This window comes from Myotis brandtii, unplaced genomic scaffold (genome assembly GCF_000412655.1).
Source record: "Myotis brandtii unplaced genomic scaffold, ASM41265v1 scaffold735, whole genome shotgun sequence".
NCBI lineage: Eukaryota > Metazoa > Chordata > Mammalia > Chiroptera > Vespertilionidae > Myotis > Myotis brandtii.
Window position 1 is genome coordinate 1,178,661 of NW_005370916.1, and position 19,228 is coordinate 1,197,888.

At 54.7% G+C, this 19,228-nt stretch overlaps 1 protein-coding gene across 1 annotated transcript in view; it reads right to left on the minus strand.

Annotated features, from left to right (window-relative positions):
* ADAMTS14 (ADAM metallopeptidase with thrombospondin type 1 motif, 14) overlaps positions 1 to 18,734 on the minus strand; it is a 78,036-nt gene extending 59,302 nt beyond the window's left edge. The window contains exon 1 of the mRNA XM_014530375.1: positions 18,310 to 18,734. Within this exon, the coding sequence (XP_014385861.1) occupies positions 18,310 to 18,351 (42 nt within the window). The 5' untranslated portion in view covers positions 18,352 to 18,734. The remainder of the gene's footprint in view (positions 1 to 18,309) is intronic.
* Between the last annotated feature and the right edge of the window lie 494 nt (positions 18,735 to 19,228).

Consider the following 19,228-nt stretch of genomic DNA (forward strand, 5'->3'; position numbering starts at 1 on the left):
ACCCCCCCACCCCCCTCAGCCAAGCTCAAGACCTTTAATATAACTGTTCCGCGGGGCCTTTCCTAGAAGGTGACTGGCTGATGGGGGAGACTTGTTTGACTTTTCCCATATGACTGTGACATTGTTTTGGTTGTGAAGGGCCCACCTTCTGCTGCCTCTTCATGCAGAGGCCTCCAGGCCACGCTAATTGAGATTTTCCAGTCCTGCTTCCCCTCAGGGGAAGCCCCCAACTCCTGAGTAATTCCAGAGCAAATCACTCCTGGTGACAGAAGAGGACCCTGCAGTGGGTCATAACTGAGCAAGTTCAGTTGTCACCAGTAGCTATCATGAGGGTGAGGTCCCAAATATTTTAGCAAATTATTGAAGCCCTAGTATTTTGGAATTAGTATGTGTGTGTGCATGTGCATATAAACATGTTTATCCTAAAATTGCATGTACTTGCATGTAAATTTGGGAGGCAAGGGTACAAAGAGCCAGGGAGGTCCCGGGAAGAGACCCCCGAGGCCTGGAATACATGTCCTCAGATGGTGCAAGAGTCTAAGGACAAGGGCAGCGCTCCATCTGCGCTGAGTCAAGTGCAGAGACAACAGGCAAGGACCCAGCCGGGGGTCCAGACAGGGCAAGTGGCTTGGTTCCGAGAAGACAGCTTGGCTCTGGGACAGGGGATCTTAAACCCACATGTGGCACCCTCCGTTCGCCAACCTTTGTTGAATGCCCAGAAGAAGGGAGCATTTCAAGATGGCAGTGCCAATAGAGCCAGGTCTCCTCTTCCTTCTCCTTCCAAGACCGGCCTCTGTGGGGCCTCGCAGAAGAGAAAGAAGCAGAGCAGGCTTCCGCCAACCCCACCATCCCACCACCTCCCAAGGAGAGTGCATTCGTGGGCCCGAACTTGTTCTGGAAATTCCATTATGAGAATTTTACTGCCAGCTGTGCTTAGGTTCTAGGCTTCCAGCAAATTCAGCCTGAACCTGTTCCACCGTAGGAAATGAAAGAAAACCCCGCAAGTGGAGTCTGAGGTGACGCACACACTGGGAGTGGTGTGGGAATCAGAAATGCTGCCACCAGCCGGAGCTGGTTTGGCTCAGTTAGCCTGTGGACTGAAGGGTCCCAGGTTGCAGGCTCGATCCCCAGTGAGGGGCGTGCAGGAGGCAGCCAGTCAATTATTCCCTCTCATCATTGTTTCTGTCTCTCTCTCACTCTCCCTTCCTCCCAGCTCAGTCCAGGAGAAAGCAGAGACCCGGCCATAGCCTCCACCTGCCTCCATTGTCTCTCTCTCCCTCTTCCTCCCTCCCAGCTCGGTCCAGGAGAAGCAGAGACCCGGCCATAGCCTCCACCTGCCTCCATTTCCAGGTCTCATGTCTCTCCTCAGCCCAGCCCACAGGGACTTCCAGAGCCATTGCTTCCCGGAAGCTGCTCTCCTTAGGGCCACCTGTGACCTCAGTGGCCAGAGCCAGCACCAATTCTTCATCCTGGTCTCACTCAGCTCATCCAGCCACACATTTCTCCTGGGAATTTCCCCTGATCCCAAGGCTTTCAATACCAGGTACTTTCAGATAACTCCTAAATTACATCCCAGCCCTGACCCTCCCAGAATTCCATGTGGAATTGTCCAACAGTCTCCTTGACAGAGACCCGGGCCTCCGCTGGGCACCTCAAATTTTAAAGCCAACCTCCCACTCCTCCTATGCCACCCCATCCCAGAAAATGGCACCATCATGTTCCAGCCACTCAATTTAGACATCAAGAGGAGGGGTGGGTCCGGGAGTGGGGTTTTCAAATCCTTCCCCCACCTCTCCCACCACCCATCATTCTGTTGAGTCAGTTCAACTGAAAGCTGCACCCAAGGTAGCTTGCAGGTACTAGAACCTCAGATGGTCACCCTGGGCCCAACTGTCTCAGTCATGAGAGAGGGGGCCAGCCCCACCCCACACCCCACACCCACACACCCTGGGACCGCCACTCCTGCCAGGCCTCTTCCAGGTGGCCCAGACCCTTTCCTCCCTCAGTACGTCCTCTGTCTTCATGAAGCAACCACTGCAAGCTAGACATGAGGGGGTTGGGGTTGCATAAGGACGTGAGAGACCAGCCTCTGCTCTCCTGATTAGGGACTTGTACCCGGAACATATAAAGAACACATGTAACTCAATAATAAAAAGACAAACAACCCAGTTTAAAAGTAGAAACAGGATCTAAGTAAACATTGCTCCAAGGAATACATACAAATGACCAAGAAGCCCTTTAAAAGGTGCTCGACATCATTTATCCGTAGGGAAATGTAAATCAAAACCACAATGAGACACCCCTTCGCACCCACTAGGATGGCTAGAATCAAAAGGTCCCATAATAAGTGTTGCCAAGGATGTGGGGAAAGTGGAACCCTTACACATTGCTGGTGGGAATGTAAAGTGATGCAGCCACTTTGGAAAACAGTCTGGAAGTACCTCACATATGAAACAGAGTTACCATATGGCCCAGCAAGTCCACTCCTTGGTATATACTCAAGAGGAATGAAAATATATGTCACACGAAGACTTTTACACAAATGTTCACTGCAGCACTGCTCACAAGAACCAAAAAGTAGAAAACCCAAATGTCCATCAACTGATGACTGGATAAACAAAAGGTGGTGTATCACACAATGGAATATTATTCAGCCCTAAAAAGGAATGAAGTACTGAGATATGCTGTAATGTGGTGAATCCTGAAAACATTACAGGGAATGAAAGAAGCCAGTCACCAAAGGCCACATATATATGGCTCCATTTATATAAAATGTCCAGAATAGAGGGAAATCTATAGAGACAGAAAGTAGATTAGTGGTTATTGGGGGATGGGGTAATAGATTAAAGGGGTGATAGCTAAAGGGCACAGGACTTCTTTTGAGATAGAGGAAATGTTCTAAAATTGAATGTGGTAATAATTATACAACTCTGTGCATATGATAAAAATCCACTGAATCACATACTTTAAATAGTGACTTGTGTGGCAGGTGAATTTTATCTCAATAAAGCTATGAAAAAAAGATGACACATACACAGGGAGATGCCACGCATGCACCAAGGTGACACATACACATGCACTGAGACAACATACACACAGAGACAACACATGTGCAGGCAGACAACACACACACACACACATAAGGTGCACAGGCGGCCCACTACCACGAAAGCATGAGTCAGCAGAGCTGGGATGAAAGCCTGAGGTTGCTGAGATTCATATAATTCAAACCTGATGTGGAAGCCCCAAGCCACAGAGCTCTGCTGGAGGCTGGGCTGCCAAGGCCTGGGCCCACGCCAGGGAAAGTCTAAAAGCTGATTCACCCCAAGCTGCAGCCTTGAGAACAGGCAGGAGGAAGAGCCCTGGGAGGATGGAGCCGAGAATCGCCAGGCTTGTCCTCAACTGGCACACCCTGCCACGCCCACTCAGGCGGCCTTAGGGCTCCCAGAACAGGCCAAAGGGTTGGAAGAAACACCAGGAAGCAGAGAGCCTCCACCAACTGGAGGAAGTTATCTGGGATGACCACTTGGCCGCACTTCCTGGGGTCATGACCTCTGCAGGCCCCACACCCTGGGAGGTGCTGGGTGAAAGGCAACTGAGGTCTTGCTGGGCCCCGTCCATTTGCAGCAAGAATCCTTCTCGGGGGGAGAAGTGATGTGGGGAGTGTGGGGAGTAAATGCAGAGACACTAAAGCCAGAAGCTGGGCTCTGGGACTCTCAGTCCATCTCATCTTGGCAAGTCGCTCAACATCCCTGTGCTTCAGGATTACAACACACCTCTCTTTGGGGCTGCCCTGAGAAATACACATAGAGCACCCAGAATGGTCGCCCTGGCAGCAATGACCATGCACGCGCTCGATCTGCCGCATGGTTATCATGACTATGGTTCAAAGTGTGCCCGGGAGCCCAGGGGCTCATGCGGGGGTGCCAGAAGCAGCATTCCGGAACCACAGGATGCTTTGTCTCTAACTCCTGGCTCCACGGTGACCTGGCTTGGACCTGCTCAAATCCCCTGCCTGTAAACAGTAAAAAATACCTGTGGTTGAGCATCCTTCAGGGGAGACGTCCCCACCAACAGGATGCTGGTACAGGGTAATGTTAAAGGTAAGAACATGCACAGATAAAAGGTCAGTGGAAACACTCAGTTGTTGGAGAGTTGTCTCTGGGGGGCAGAACTGTAGGCAATTCCTTCTCTTTAGACTTTTCTAACTTTTCTATAACCCCCCTATCTGAAAAGGAAAGCCAGTCCTGCACGGAATGTCTGCCTGCTACAATGAGCAAGTCATGACAGTACAACAATTCTTCTTAAGCAAAGTTTTAAAAAGGAGACAAACGCCATGGGAGTCTCCTCCTGTCATCCAACCTCCTTGCAAAGTGGTGTAGAGGCTGCCTGGGCGTGAAACCCCAGGGCCTCCACCCAAGCCGGTCCTTCCCAGCTGGTGACACAGGCCCTCTGCAAGCCTCAGTTTCCACACCTGAAGCCAAAGGGTTGCTGGGAGGATGGAATAAAACAATGAAGAGGATACCCCTCCTGAGGCCTGGCCCACAGCAGGGTGGCTGACTACCTTTCCTTCCCTCTTCAACCTGTCTCTCCTGGTCCCCCATGAGGTGACCCTAACTTTTCCGTCAAACCCAGGAGGCTACGCCAGTGGTCTCACCCCTGGATGCCCATAGAATCAGCCGGAGATTTGCAGAACTACTGACGCCCAGCCTACCCTCCACCCAGTGGTCGGCAAACTGTGGCTCGCGAGCCACATGCGGCTCTTTGGCCCCTTGAGTGTGGCTCTTCCACAAAATACCGACTTCTGCGCATGGGCCACGAAGTTTCAATCGCACTGTACGTGGTGCGGGCCCACACGTGGTATTTTGTGGAAGAGCCACACTCAAGGGGCCAAAGAGCTGCATGTGGCTCGTGAGCCGCAGTTTGCCAACCACGGCCCCAGACCAATGAATCAAATCTCAGCAGTGGGGCGTCGGATTTTCTCAATGCTGCCCAGGAAATTCTAATGTGCAGCCAGGGCCCGAACCGATGCTCTAGACTCTGGAAGCTCCCAAAAACAGAATGGTACTCAGACAAAGTGATCATCCATGTTTCACAAAAACAGCAGTAGCAGCATGGAGTGCCGAACCAGAAGAGTTTGTCATGATGCAGGAAATGGGCACGAAAGACAGAGAGGGAAGGAGAGGACAGTGGGTGCATGCCCTGACCGAGGGGCTGGGGGGACGGAGTCTGGACAGGCCGGCTTCCTGCGCAGCCCTTCCGCTGTGAGCATCTCCTCAGGCTGAGCGTGACCAAGGCCCATCTGGACCACATGTGAGCTGTGCCTTAGGTGCTGTCTTAGAGCCTAACTATCCCCTCCCCTCGAGGTGGGACTCCATGTGAGTGAAGAATAATTGACTAAAACTTTCCCTGAGCAGGGTGGGGGTGTTGGAGGGGGGAAGGAGGGCTATGGTCTGCTGGGTAGCCAAATCAACGATGTCACAGCCCCCCAGCTGGGGAGTCTCCACGTCAGTACCTCTACGATGATGATGAAGATGAAGGCGTGATTGAGTCTGTCCTCTGGCCTGCGGAAAACACAGCTGCTTGGGTTTTCAAACGCTTAAATGTCCTTAAAGGCAAGGTGCTCAGTTGTGGGACCCCACCCCAGTGGCGGTTGGCCAGCCCAGGGGCAGGGCAGGGCCTCACACTGCAGGTGTCGGCGACTCCTCTTGGGCTGCAGACCCCCACCCTGGAGCCCAACCAGAGTCCAGGGCGGACTTTGCCAGGCTGGCAACCACCCCCCGTTTCCATCCCCCCTGCCCAGGAGCCACGTGGCTCTGAGGCTTCTCCCTTTGTCACCACCACGGCCCACCAAGCTCGGCTGGGAGCTCTGCCTGGCCCCCTGGTTGGCCTGGAGTCCTGGCAGCAGAGGCGGCAGCTTCAGGACGAAGAGACAGGAAGGAGCCCTCACGTGCCAGACGGCGGGTGGCTGCCAGGCCCCGAGCTGAGCAGCAGCCCCCTGCATTGAGGCCCTGCAGTCTGAGCCCCACGGCTCAGAAGCCAGCCAGCTGATGGTGGGACAAACGTAGGGAAAAGAGGCTGCCAGTCCCTCCCACGGCTAAGGTCACTTGTCCCAGATCCTTGATCCAGCCAGGCCTCTCCTCTGATCCTTTAGCCTGGCCCAGAGCGGTGTTGGCTTGGTTTTAAACCATGTCTCCCCCACATGAGATCACGCATGTAAAATGTTTCCCACTTAGTCTGACACATGGCGGGTCTGCAGTGAGTGATAAATGAGGGATGTGTGTGGGGGGGGGGCGGGGCGCGGGCGGTGAAGGTTCCCTACAGAAGGAGGGTGAGCACAGGAGGACAGAGAGTAGATCGGCCGCCCGAATTCCGTGCCAGGCCCAGCTCCACACACATCCCCTTCAGGCGCCACCACATCCTCTGCACAGTGGGAGGAGCCCCCGGGGAGCTGGAAATCACCATCAAACGAGGCAGCCACTGTCCTGACTCCTGCGCAGGGCCCAGCACAGTAGCATGTTTTCCAGACTTCTTAGAACTCAGACACTTCATCAAAGCTTGTCTGTGCCGAGCCCTCAGTTACGAACAACCCGAAGCCCACACGCCAGCCACTCCGGCCATTCACCGGGTCCTCCACTCACTTTACGTGTTCACCCACATCTCTGCAAGTTTACCTCTCCTAACCTCTGTCTGCAGCACTATTTATCTATTCATTCATTCATGCTTTCATTCGTTCATCAGATATGCACTGAGCAGGCCCTGTTCTAGGTGCTGGGGACACAGCCAAAAATTCCTCCTCACCTCAAGGGGGGGACTAGGTAAAAATATGGCACACCACATGGAAATAGTCATGGAGAAAAACCAAGCAGAGGAGAAAATGGGGGGTTGACATTTCAAATAAGCAAGTCAGGGATGATGTTCTAAGAAGGGGACATCTGAGCAAAGGTCTGAGGAAGGTGAGGGGCAGGTGCTGGCGGTTCTGGGAAGGGGTGTCCCAGCAAGGAGGGCATCGGGAGCGGGGAGGGAGGAGCAGAGGAGGTCGCAGGAGGACCGGCAGGAGGAACAACTCCAGGGCCCACGGAGCTGCTCCCAGGGAGTATTCGGGGGCGGGAGGGGTCTGGGTGAATAGTTGAAAGGATGCAAGCAGGGAGATCAGTTAGGGAGGCCATGCCCATCGCCCGGGGAGACTGCAGGGTGGTTCGGACCACCTGGCACTTGTTATTCCCATCAAGCCCTGTTTCTTTGTCTTTTGGAATCAATAGCAACAACCTCCATTCCCCGTGTCCCCCTGCCCCCCAGCAGCTCAGGGACCTGCTCTGAACCACGGGTGTCCACATGGCCCCAGGCCTTTGCCCCTGCTGTGAGCTCTGCCAGAATTGCCCTTCCAGCCCAGCTCAAATGCCATCCCATCATCTCTCCCTCCTCCGTGCCCCCAGGAGCTCTCGGTGGGTATGTCTGTCTGTCCCTCTTGCAGACACAGCTTTAGGAGGACAAGTACTGAACCACAACGCCTGTGACCACCTTTGGATCAAAACACGTTCAACAAGCATCCCTGACGCCAAACCTCCAAAAAACTCCCCTGGGCTATGGCTCTTCATGAGAGACCTGCTTTCCCACTAACTGGCCGCGGCTTAGGGGACCGCGCTTCACCTGGAGCCTCCCCATCCAGGGACCGTGAGTTATGAGGTGACGAAGTATTAAGCATCCTTGCCTGTGACCACCTTTGGATCAAAACACGTTCAACAAGCATCCCTGACGCCAAACCTCCAAAAAACTCCCCTGGGCTATGGCTCTTCATGAGAGACCTGCTTTCCCACTAACTGGCCGCGGCTTAGGGGACCGCGCTTCACCTGGAGCCTCCCCATCCAGGGACCGTGAGTTATGAGGTGACGAAGTATTAAGCACTCAGTGCACCGGGCCAGCAGCCTGCGGGGCTGCGGAACACAAGGCCTCTTTGGGCTGGAGGAGCTAATGCGGAGTGTGAGCGCTGCCAGCCTCGAGGGGCGGAAATGAACCTCTCTTGTGGGCCGGGGTGGCTGGGGGTACGGCTGTTTTCTGGAAGATCAAAGGCATAAATGTTTGGTTGGCGGAGAAGCAAAAGCCGACAAAGGGCGTCCAGCGGCCCGGCCCGTGGGGAACAGGGTGTGCATTCAGCCAAGCGTGTCCCGACGATCCCACCGTCGGAGGTTTCTCTAAAAGGGGCCTGTTCAGTGACGTTGCAGAAGCAGAAGAAAACGAGACTGCAGGGTTTGTAATGTTCCACGACAAGCAGTGTGTACACAACCGCAGCCCACTGCCCTGCAATAGGTTGAAAATGGATAAAACATCGGCGACTCGGGGCTAACTTTTGAGCTTCAGATCCCAGCTAATGGGGCTGTTGACATTGGTTTTTTCTTAGTTGGCTTCCCAGTTTTAGGAAAACAATGACCCTCACAGTGGGAGCCTCGTAAACACCTCCACCTGGGACCCAGGCGAGGACTCCCAAGGCCCCCCCACAGGGCAACCCCTGGACCAGTCCCTTTCGACACGCATGCTGTCAAGCTGTTGCCAGGCCACCGCTTCATGGCCATCACAAGGCTGATGACCTTGAGTGACCAGTCACATTTACTCGTCTTTTTCCACTGACTTGAGAGAGGTCACGTGGGATGGGGGGTGGGGTGGGGGGAGCACTGGACTGGGATTCAGGCACCAGACGCCATCGGCCCTGACAATCGCCTACTGCACGACCCTGGGCGAGTCCCTTCCCTTTCCCGAGCCTCGGCTTTCTGGTCTGGAAAGTGAAGAGGGGACAGAGAGGCCCCCACGGCCACTTCCAGCCCAGCTGTGTGCACGCAGGCCAAAGTCAGGGTTCCTGTGGAAATGACGCTGAGCTGGGATGCACCACCGGAGGCTATCATAACACAAGGATTATTTGTGCTGACAAGGAGCTCCGTGGCGCTGCCTGGGGCCTGCACGTGTTCCTCTGACTATTGTTGTCTTGGAAGGCTGAGCAAGGCCCACATGCTGAAAATGGAATGCTGGGCCTGGCAGGTGGCTTGGGAACTTCCCAGTGTAGGGTCCAGGGAATGCAGAGACCCCCTGGGCCCTCACCGAGGCTCCCCGCCCCCCGGGCCTCTGCCACACTGACACTGGGACGCAGATGGAAGGCAAGAGCAGCCCCCACCACACTCAGCGCTCCAGCCAGCCCGGAGATGCCAGGGAAGAAAAATAGAAAGTGCCCCCGACCAGCCCTTGCTGGAATGGGAGTCTGGCTCTGCTCAGAGGAGAGGCAGTGAGGTGATGTCTGGCTTCTATTCCATATCATAAATAAGTTATTATTCCAGCAAGACACAGCTGTAGGGAGACTGGGGAGCTGAAGCTGCTGGATCACACCACCTCGAGGACTGGAAACCCAGCCGTCCACTCAGACAGGCCCAGGGGCCTTCTGGAAGCAAGACGAGCACTGGACTGGGCGACCAGGGATCTGGAAACGACCGCCGTGGGCTCTGCCTCAGTTTCCATATTATCTAGGCACCGTGGCAGCACTTTAAGTGCTCTTGACTCTTCTTCTTTCCCACCACCCATCCCCTCAGACGAAGACTCCACCAGCAAATCCACACCATTTAAAGGCAATGCTGACGCTGCTGTATTGATCGAGTCCTGAGCTCAGCCCTTTACACATGACAGTTCTATGAAGTGACTACTCTTATAATCCCCACTTTACGGATGAGGACATTGAGGCACAGAGAGATCTGGAAACTGTCCAAGGCCACACAGCACGTAAAAGGCAGAGCTCGGATCTCAACCCGGTGGCTGGTTCCAGGGGCCATGCTCTCATCCGCTGCACACACTGCCTTACATGGGCAGCCCCTGGCCTCTGGCGAGCAGCCCTGCTGTGTTAAAAAATAGAACACTCTGCTTAAAGCATAGACCACTTTGCTTAAAAATCCATATTTCTGATTTCTCCTTAAAACACTCAAAGGTTCTGCACCAAACGTCCCCTCCCCTAGGAAGCCTTCCTTCTCAGGAAGCACCTCCCTTCTCAGCACCCACCTCCACGCCACCCACGGAGTGCATTACGCTTCCCTGCATTTCCACAGAACCCTGGAGTTTACTAGTGGTGTCGGCTGCCTTGTCGCACACTCTCTACTGTGCGCTGGCCTTGTCTTTAAACTGTGGGCTTCTGGAGTCCAGGGAGAGAGGGACCTAGGTCTACGCCTGCATCTAGGCAGGGACCCACTGATTGTTAAGGGAATGCTCCACTTAGCACCTCTCAGTATCCCCCCACCCCCGCACCCACCGCCATCCTGGAAGGCCTCTGGGGTATTGCAGCCCAGTTGTAGAATTCACAGAAACCCAGCCGTCCACTCAGACAGGCCCAGGGGCCTTCTGGAAGCAAGACGAGCACTGGACTGGGCGACCAGGGATCTGGAGAAACGACCGGTGGGCTCTGCCTCAGTTTCCATATTATCTAGGCACCGCGGCAGCACTTTAAGTGCTCTTGACTCTTCTTCTTTCCCGCCACCCATCCCCTCAGACGCAGCAGACTCCACCAGCAAATCCACACCATTTAAAGGCAATGCTGACGCTGCTGTATTGATCGAGTCCTGAGCTCAGCCCTTTACACATGACAGTTCTATGAAGTGACTACTCTTATAATCCCCACTTTACGGATGAGGACATTGAGGCACAGAGAGATCTGGAAACTGTCCAAGGCCACACAGCACGTAAAAGGCAGAGCTCGGATCTCAACCCGGTGGCTGGTTCCAGGGGCCATGCTCTCATCCGCTGCACACACTGCCTTACATGGGCAGCCCCTGGCCTCTGGCGAGCAGCCCTGCTGTGTTAAAAAATAGAACACTCTGCTTAAAGCATAGACCACTTTGCTTAAAAATCCATATTTCTGATTTCTCCTTAAAACACTCAAAGGTTTTGCACCACCAAAATGCTGCTCCCTTTAGAGAGGGCATCGTCCTCTCCAATTTGCACAATCCCACCTCCCCTGCTGGTAGCTGACCCTCTTCTCTTTCTCCTGTATTCCCTCCTCCTAGAGGCATCTGAAGTCAAAACCTCCCGTGGCCCACAGCCCAGCCCTGTGCTCCGCACTCAGAGAAATGCGAGATGTAAGGCACAGTCTCTGATTTCTGAGAACTAAATGCCCACGATGGGGGGTGCATCAAGCAGAGAGAAGGGGAAGGCACCATGGGGGGTGAAAACAGAATGAACAGAGTCAGAGGGGCCGCTAAACGAGGCATGAACGCTCTAGCCTGGCTGGGGTAGAGGCTGGAGATGCAGGTGGAGGTCAGGCCTACACCAACATGGAGCCAGACACCCCCACCCTCTTCCCCGGTTCTCAGCACAGACATGTGAGTGCAAGTGGCCTGCAGTCCAAGATATACGGAGACAGGACAGCTAGGTGGCTCTGTGAGGGCACCATCGAAACTCGAGGCCTCACACTCCACATCCCCAGGGGCAGGGCTGGGCAGCAGGGCCAAGCAGGGCTTCCGAAGGAGCTGCCAGGACAACCTGCTCCCTGCCCAGCCAGCAAGGAGCAGCCCCCAGAGCAAGGACAGGTGTTGGCACCAGGACACCAATGAGCCACAGTCAGAGCTGCCGCTCCAGCATGCACGAGCCATGGGAAAGATACCTCCCAAATGCTAACGTGACTCCTGCTCACAACCCTGTGCTCCCCAGGGCCACAGAGACAAGGCTACGCTCCACGGGAGGCAGGGATTCCCACACTGCACGTCCATCCCGGGGAGAGCTGGGGCGACTTGCCATTCCTTGAATCCTGTGAAGACATCCGGTTTCCTTTCCTGCAGGATGCTTACAGAGCCTACCTCTTGGCTTTAAAAACTCCTATGGATGCTTAAAGGCCCAGCCCAAACGTCCCCTCCCCTAGGAAGCCTTCCTTCTCAGGAAGCACCTCCCTTCTCAGCACCCACCTCCACGCCACCCACGGAGTGCATTACGCTTCCCTGCATTTCCACAGAACCCTGGAGTTTACTAGTGGTGTCGGCTGCCTTGTCGCACACTCTCTACTGTGCGCTGGCCTTGTCTTTAAACTGTGGGCTTCTGGAGTCCAGGGAGAGAGGGACCTAGGTCTACGCCTGCATCTAGGCAGGGACCCACTGATTGTTAAGGGAATGCTCCACTTAGCACCTCTCAGTATCCCCCCACCCCCGCACCCACCGCCATCCTGGAAGGCCTCTGGGGTATTGCAGCCCAGTTGTAGAATTCACAGTCCGTGCACTGAGCAAGCTCGATATGACCCCTTCCTCAGAGAGAGCTGCTGCTGCGGAGGAAACAGGCCTGGCCAACCGGGGCCCACAGGTGGCCTCAGACTCCCCCAAGAACACTGGTCATCTAAGTGCTGCTACAGTGCAAGGGGCTCTCACAAGAACTGTAAGTACTGCATTCGTTACTGTAAAGAAGTAATAAATATTACTGTTAATAACAATCCCCATTTTTACGGCTCCACCACGTACCAGGCCTTTCACCTTTTATATTGTCTTATTTAATCCTCTGAGCAACCTTATAGTTGGTTGCTCTTCTCCTCTCCTTACAGATGAGGAATCTAAGCAGAGATTCAGAAACTTACTCAAGGCCACACAGCTAGTCTGTATCAGAGCAGGGATCCCACACTTTCTTCCACCCTAGACTGTAGCCTCTGAATTACGACTAACAATGCCTGCCATTGGCCATTGTATGGGCCAGGCACTTTTTATAACAGTTTAATTGAGATATAATTCACATACCACACAGTTCACGCATTTAAAGTGTAGGTTCAATGGCTTTTAGTTATATGCATAGAGTTGTGCAACCACCACCATAATCAATTTTAGAGCATTTCGTCACCCCATAAAAATACCCCCGACCTTTTTAGCTATCAATCCCAACCCCCGCCCCCAACTCCCCCTCATTGTAATCCCATTTTTAAATTAAAGGACTGAGCTTAGAGAGCTTCTGTGACTTGTACAATATTAGACAGAGGCAAGAAGAAGGGCTGGGACTCAGCCTCCCCTGCCCTCTCCCCACAGTCTGCCAGGGGTCTACTTAGTGCAGCTCGTTAAGAATGCACCACCTGCAGCCCTGGCCAGGTGGCTCCGTTGGCTGGAGCGTTGTCCTGTATAGCAAAAGGTGGCAGGTTCGTTTCTCAGTCAGGGCTCACACTTAGGTTGCAGTGGGTTCTAGCCCTGGTCGGGGCACATACTGGAGGCAACCGATTGCTGTTTCTCTCACATTGATGTTTCTCTCTCTCTCTCTCTCTCTTCCTCTCCCTAAAAACATATCCTCAAAAAAATCCACCATCTGCACAGGGTGGAAAATGAAACCAGATGGTGACAGATCTTACACGTGCGGATACTTCCGCACCAGTCCCGTGACTCACAGAGGCAGCGCAGCCAAGCCCCCATCACCCCAGTGCAGGGCAGCAAGGCCCAGGACCTCATTGAGGACAAGGCCCCACAAAGAAGCAGGGACCCCACTCTGCTCACCCCATTCCTGTACCTCAGAACCCCTATAGGACCGACCCACAGGAAGTGGCCCTCACCCCTGGCCCCCATATTCCTCCCAGGAATTCAGAGGCACAACCACTGGCAGAGGGTCTGTTCTGCACCTGGCCCCCAGCCAGGGGTCCTGCCCACAGGCCCTCGGAGGTCGGGGGTCACGGGAGCATGGGGAGAACTGCTGCCATAACTGGTCAGGCTCCCCAGCGAGGCTCTGAAGGGTACAGGTTGCTGCTGTCGCCTGGGCACATTCTGAACCTGGAGCCCTAGCGTCTGACAGCCACCCCCACTCCCAGAAGAAACACTGCAGTAGGACCTGGTCTCCCCACATCCCTTCTTTCATTCTCCCACACATCCTCAGGCTTGTCTCAGTCAGTTGTTCTCTCTGCTGGCCAGGCGCCCCACACTTTCTTCCTTGTTTATTTATTCACTTATTTTTAATCCTCACCCGAGGATATTTCCCCATTAACTTTTAGAGAGAGGGAAAGACAGAGAGAAATACTGATGTGAGAGAAACACATCGACTGGTTGCCTCCTACACATGCCCTGACGAGGGCCAAGGCCTGAGCTGGGGAGGAGCCTGCAACCGAGGCATGTGCCCTTGACCGGAATCGAACCCGGGACCCTTCAGTCCGCAGTCCGACACTCTATCCACTGAGCCAAACCAACTAGGGCTTTACAATGTTTAAAGTCTTGAGCCAATGCCACCTCCTCTGGGGAGTCTTCCTAGGTGCCCTAACCAAAAAAAAATGGGTCCTCCTGCTGCTGCCTCACAGAACTTTCATTTGTTGGCTTTATATCTGGGTCCCCATTAGCCTACAAACTCACCAGGGCAGGGTCCTGGCTCCCTCAGTCCTGGCTCCTCCCAGCCCCCCTGCCCAGCTGCGATGCCAGGCCCTCCAGAAGAGCAGGTGGGAAGTAAGGTAGGGTACTCATTGCTCAGGTTCAGGCATGAATTAACCGCAGTGCACAGACTCCCCCAGCGGCTGCCCCAGGTGCCCAGTGGTGACTCTATGGATGGCAGAAGACTTGGAAGGGGGGATGGTCACGGCCCCCATTGCAGGTTCCAGTTAAAAAAAGATCGAGCCACCAGTTTAGACACAGTGCTTCTCACCAGAGCAGCTACGATGCCAAATGGCTGCAAGGCTGGCAAGAAGGCTTTGTTCAGACCATCTTACAACTGGCACGTTGGCTCGGCTGTGAGGGCCAAGCTCAGGACTGGTGTCTTTCCTCTCTGCCCCAACAGCCCAGCCCAGGCCTGGCACGGAGCATGCCCCCGGACCCACCAGGAAGGAAGGAGTCAACTATGGGTTTCCAAGGGCCGGGCTCCACGCTCCCCCAGCAAGGCCTGCCCCTGTCACAGGTGCCAATGCCGGAGCAGGAAGAGGCTGAGCTCATCCATTTCTGCCTCTGTGATATACCGAGGAGGCAGGGGAGGCCCAGAGAAGGAAGGCAGCAAGCCCAGGGTCACACAGCCATACCTCCCAACCCCCCACCCAAATTCCTCTCAGACAGCAGGCTGCCACATCCGTGCCCTGGCCCACCTCTCCCATTCTGCCCTCCTCACGGCCAGACCAAGGCCCACCTGCCCACAGTGTCTTCTCGGATCCCCTCCCAGCCTCATCCAGCCTCACCCACTTGCTCAACCTCTTTCCTCTGCTCGGAATGCCTGGCTTACCCTTTGGACCCAGCAAACTTCTACTCATCCTTCAAGGCCCAGTTCAAATACCATCTTCTCTGACACCTCAGATAGTAATCACTCCCGTTTACTGAGTTCCCACCGCACTGTGTTCTGAAAAACCAACAAGGTAATGTGGACTCTACTTATGGGGTCCCCACTGCTTGGCACCCAAATTCCTTGAGAGCAGGGACCTGACTCTGTGCAAAGCAGGGTAATAACAGTATCTGCCTACACAGTGCATACGACTGAAGGGCCTCGCAAACCGTCAAGTCCTATGCTACGGGGCGCTGCCTGCGTTACTGTCAGATCTCCTCCCCACGGCTCCGTTTCCTCATCGACCCCACGGGTGCAGTTCATGAATGCACATGACAGCACGTGTGCTGGGACGGGACGCACGCTGTGCCCGGGCCGTGGGAAGGACTGGTTCCTGCTACTGTTATTATTTGTGTCACTTTCATTTCCCTTCATCTCCCTGTGGGCCTTGCTCATGGCCAGTGCTCGGTTCAGATTTTGTTTGGAATGAATGACTTTGGCACTTGAGATGTTGAAGAAAATGAGGTTAAAATCCAGAAACCGCATGAAGACCCAGAGTTAAATCTTATCATCGAAATGCTGCTCAGTAGCCTTCTGAGTCCAAAGGTGGCTCGGCTGGGACACTGTAAACAGTCCCTTGCCCTCACAGAGCAGGTTTCTGGAATGGGCTGGAAGTGAGGAAATCTCTGCTCTGGGGCGGCCTCTGTGCGGGGTGTGGCCCGTCAGGAACCTGGACATGGAGGCCCCTGGGATTCGGACTGAGGGACTGGCCTCTGGAAACAGTCAAGGGCACAAGCAGTGGCCTGGTGTAAACACGGGCTCAGTCCTGTGAGGTCCATTTCTACCACGGGCAGGGGGACCAGGCGAGCCTCAGTTCCACTGCAGTACAGGCCTCCAGAAGCCCATCCCTGGGCAGCCTCTGAGACCTGATCCGGCTTCTGCAAATGTCACAGTGAAGCGATTTCCATCTGCCAGGGAGCGTCAGACCCTCTTTGGACAAATGAGAGGAGTAAAGCCCAGAGATGGAGAGTGGCCTGCCCAGGTCACACAGTAATGAGAACACTTACTCACAGGCCACCAAAAGTCAGCAACGTCGGCTGAGCAACGCCTGGCCCCAGGCCCACCGAGCAGCCTCCCACCCCCAACAACCAGAGTGCCGCTCGTCACTGTGCACCACAGCCCGTGGCCACGTGACCTTGCTTCACGGGTGCTGGGTCGGGGTCACGAAGGATCCCTGCATCATCTAACCGTCAGCGACCACTTATCAATGGGCTGCTGAACTAGTTCAATGACAGGGAGTTTTCAGGGGGCTCAGGGGATGGACAGTTACTTTATTAATGGTGATGACCATCCACGGATGCCTTTGGTCCCCGGTATACATCTATGGCAGCAGTCAAACCAGCGGGAGACCCAGCCTGTCACTGCACGGCTGACAGCCTACGTGGCCGATGACCTTAGAAGGAGTTCACAGGTCATTCAGCCACGCCACCGGTGTGCGCCGGCGCTTTCTGTCTCTTCCAAACGTCACCTTGGATTTTCAACCAAAATTTGTGGCCACAGCACAGCGCTAGCCAGCAGGCTGACTGAGGACTCCTGCTGTACAGAACTGCTGAGCCAGGGCGGGCCGGCAGCCAAGGCTCACCCTGGCATCAGGACAAGGTCTTAGCCTTCTGCCTGCAGCTGTCCTTACATCCTGGGTCTCTCAAAGTCTGCTCCACAGAACCCTCGCATTCCAGGTGATTCTAGCACACGCTCAACTTTGAGAACCAACTGCTGCCTAGACCAAGCCTCTCAAGGGAGGCCCTAACACCTCCCTTGGTGTTAAATGGGCAAAATCTGGTTCTTTGAAAGGCAAAAAAATTAGTCTTTATATGTAAAGCGCAGATATACATACAGGTTATAAACATATATTCAGTTTATCTATGGTATTAAAATTTCATGGAAGTGGCGATTAGGAAAAATGTCTAAGAAGGCTCCAGGGGGGAGGGGATGAAAGAAAGATTGAGAAGCACTGGCCTAGACAGAGGCAGCCATTTGGCAAGAAGGTCCCTCTGAAGGATGGGAAGACGGTGAGAAGTGCCCCCCGCCCTGCCAATAAGGGAAAACCCCCTTTTCCATCCCCCCATAGGACTCATCCCTCTCTTAAAGCTGAAAGGCAAAGGGGCAAATGGGTCCTTTCCTGGGACACATCAGCTCATACCTGACCAAGCAGAGACCCCGAAAAGAATGCCCACTGCTCTGAGGCTGCCACACGGGCTCAGGAGGGCCTGGCACACTGAGGAAGGAGCAGTGAGGGGACCAAGATGCAGCAGAAATTGAGGGTGAGAAAGAGAGCAGCCACTCATGGCTGTCTGGTTTGCAGTGATGCCTGGGAGGAGGGAGCAGGTCCTAAGAAAGGGAACTCACAGAGCAGAGCAGGCAGAGAGAGCAGGCTGGCTCCAGGGACCAGAGTTAGCAGGGGACGTAACAGTAGCAATAATAGCCACTAACACCAACAGAGGCTGGACCACAAGCCAGGCAGGTGCAACCACCAACCCTGCTGCCCAGGAAGGCAGGTCATGTGATCATCACCAGCAGGTCCGCTCCATGACAGCAGGGACGGTGTCTGCCTCAGGCCCCCATAGCCCCAGAGCCTGGACAGAGCTGGGCCTATGGGGCACACGCAATAAGCATGTGCAGAATGAATAAGCCCTCACTTTACACACAGGAAAGAACCACAGGGAAGGCAAGTAACTTATCCAAAGCCTTGTGGCTAGTAAGTGGCACAGCCAAGAATCAGTCCCAGCAGAGCCGGCCTTCCTCACCCCTGCATGTGTCTGGGCTCAGAGATCCCTGCCAGCTAAGTTGTGGCCCCGTCCTGTCTGAGGATGGTGAGGGGATGTACAGGATAAGGGATCATCCCAGCTGGGCCACCATCCACCTGGCAGAGCATACACCTGGTGCGAGCAGGGCATGTGCGGTTTTCTTTGGAAAGCAGCACAGTCCAGACCACACAACCTGCCCACAGGAGTCCCAGACACAGGGGAGCTAAGGAGAAAGCCAGGTCTGCCCGGCTCAGAGACTGGGGAGAGGGGCAAAATGCAGCTTGAGGAAAGGCTTGTCCCTTACCAATCCATCACAGTTGCTGATGGCGACAGCTGCCCCTGGCATGCCTGTGACACTCCCGGTGTAGACACACTCTTGCTGCAAGGGCTGCCGGAAGAGCTCCCGAAAGTCCTCCTGCCACTCCGCAGAGGCTCCGGGCACCACCAGCCGCCGGTTGGGCCGAAGGCGCAAGTGCAATTCCTCCCCAAAAACAGTGACATTGAAGTAGAGCCGGTCAGGCTGTGGAGCGGCTCCTCTGGGGCGCAGGGGGCTGCGGGCCACCCGTAGGTGACCAGAGTGTGAGGGTGGTGCAGGTGGCCTGTCCTCGGACGCACTCCCTGTAGAGGCTGCTGCTGGGCCAGACACCACATGCGAGAGGAAGCGTCCCCGGAAATCTGTGCTGCGGGGCACGGTCACACCGTAGTCACTGAGCCTTCCGGAGAGGGGCAGCCCTGCTGGAGGCAAACAAGGAGTTACTTCAGTACAGGCTGTGCAAAGGTAAGGGAAAGCCATCTGCAACTCTGAGGGTCACCTTGAAGGGACCCCTGAGCCCAAGTTCATCCATTTCTTATCTCTTGCTTCCTGAACCCCTGGATCTCTGCACTTGGATGAATGGTGTTCAAGTACTTTGTGGACATAAATTGTTTCCGGGAGCCCCCAGGTCCTTTTCAACTTAGCAGAAGAAAATAAATAATGCCAAGCAGAGTCCTGTCACTCTAGCAGCAAGCCTTCCAACCCTGAGCACTGCAGAAGAAAGCACTGAACCCCCCCCCCCCGCAAGCCCCCAGGGCAAAGACGGGGTCTGCCCAAACATTCCCAAAGTGTTGAAGTCACCAGACCAGCCTGGGGTAGGGCCCTCCTCACCAAGCTCCTTGAAGGCAGCTGGCAAAACAAACACACCTAGAAACCCAGGGGATCCTGGGCACGCGTCAGGGAGAAAGGA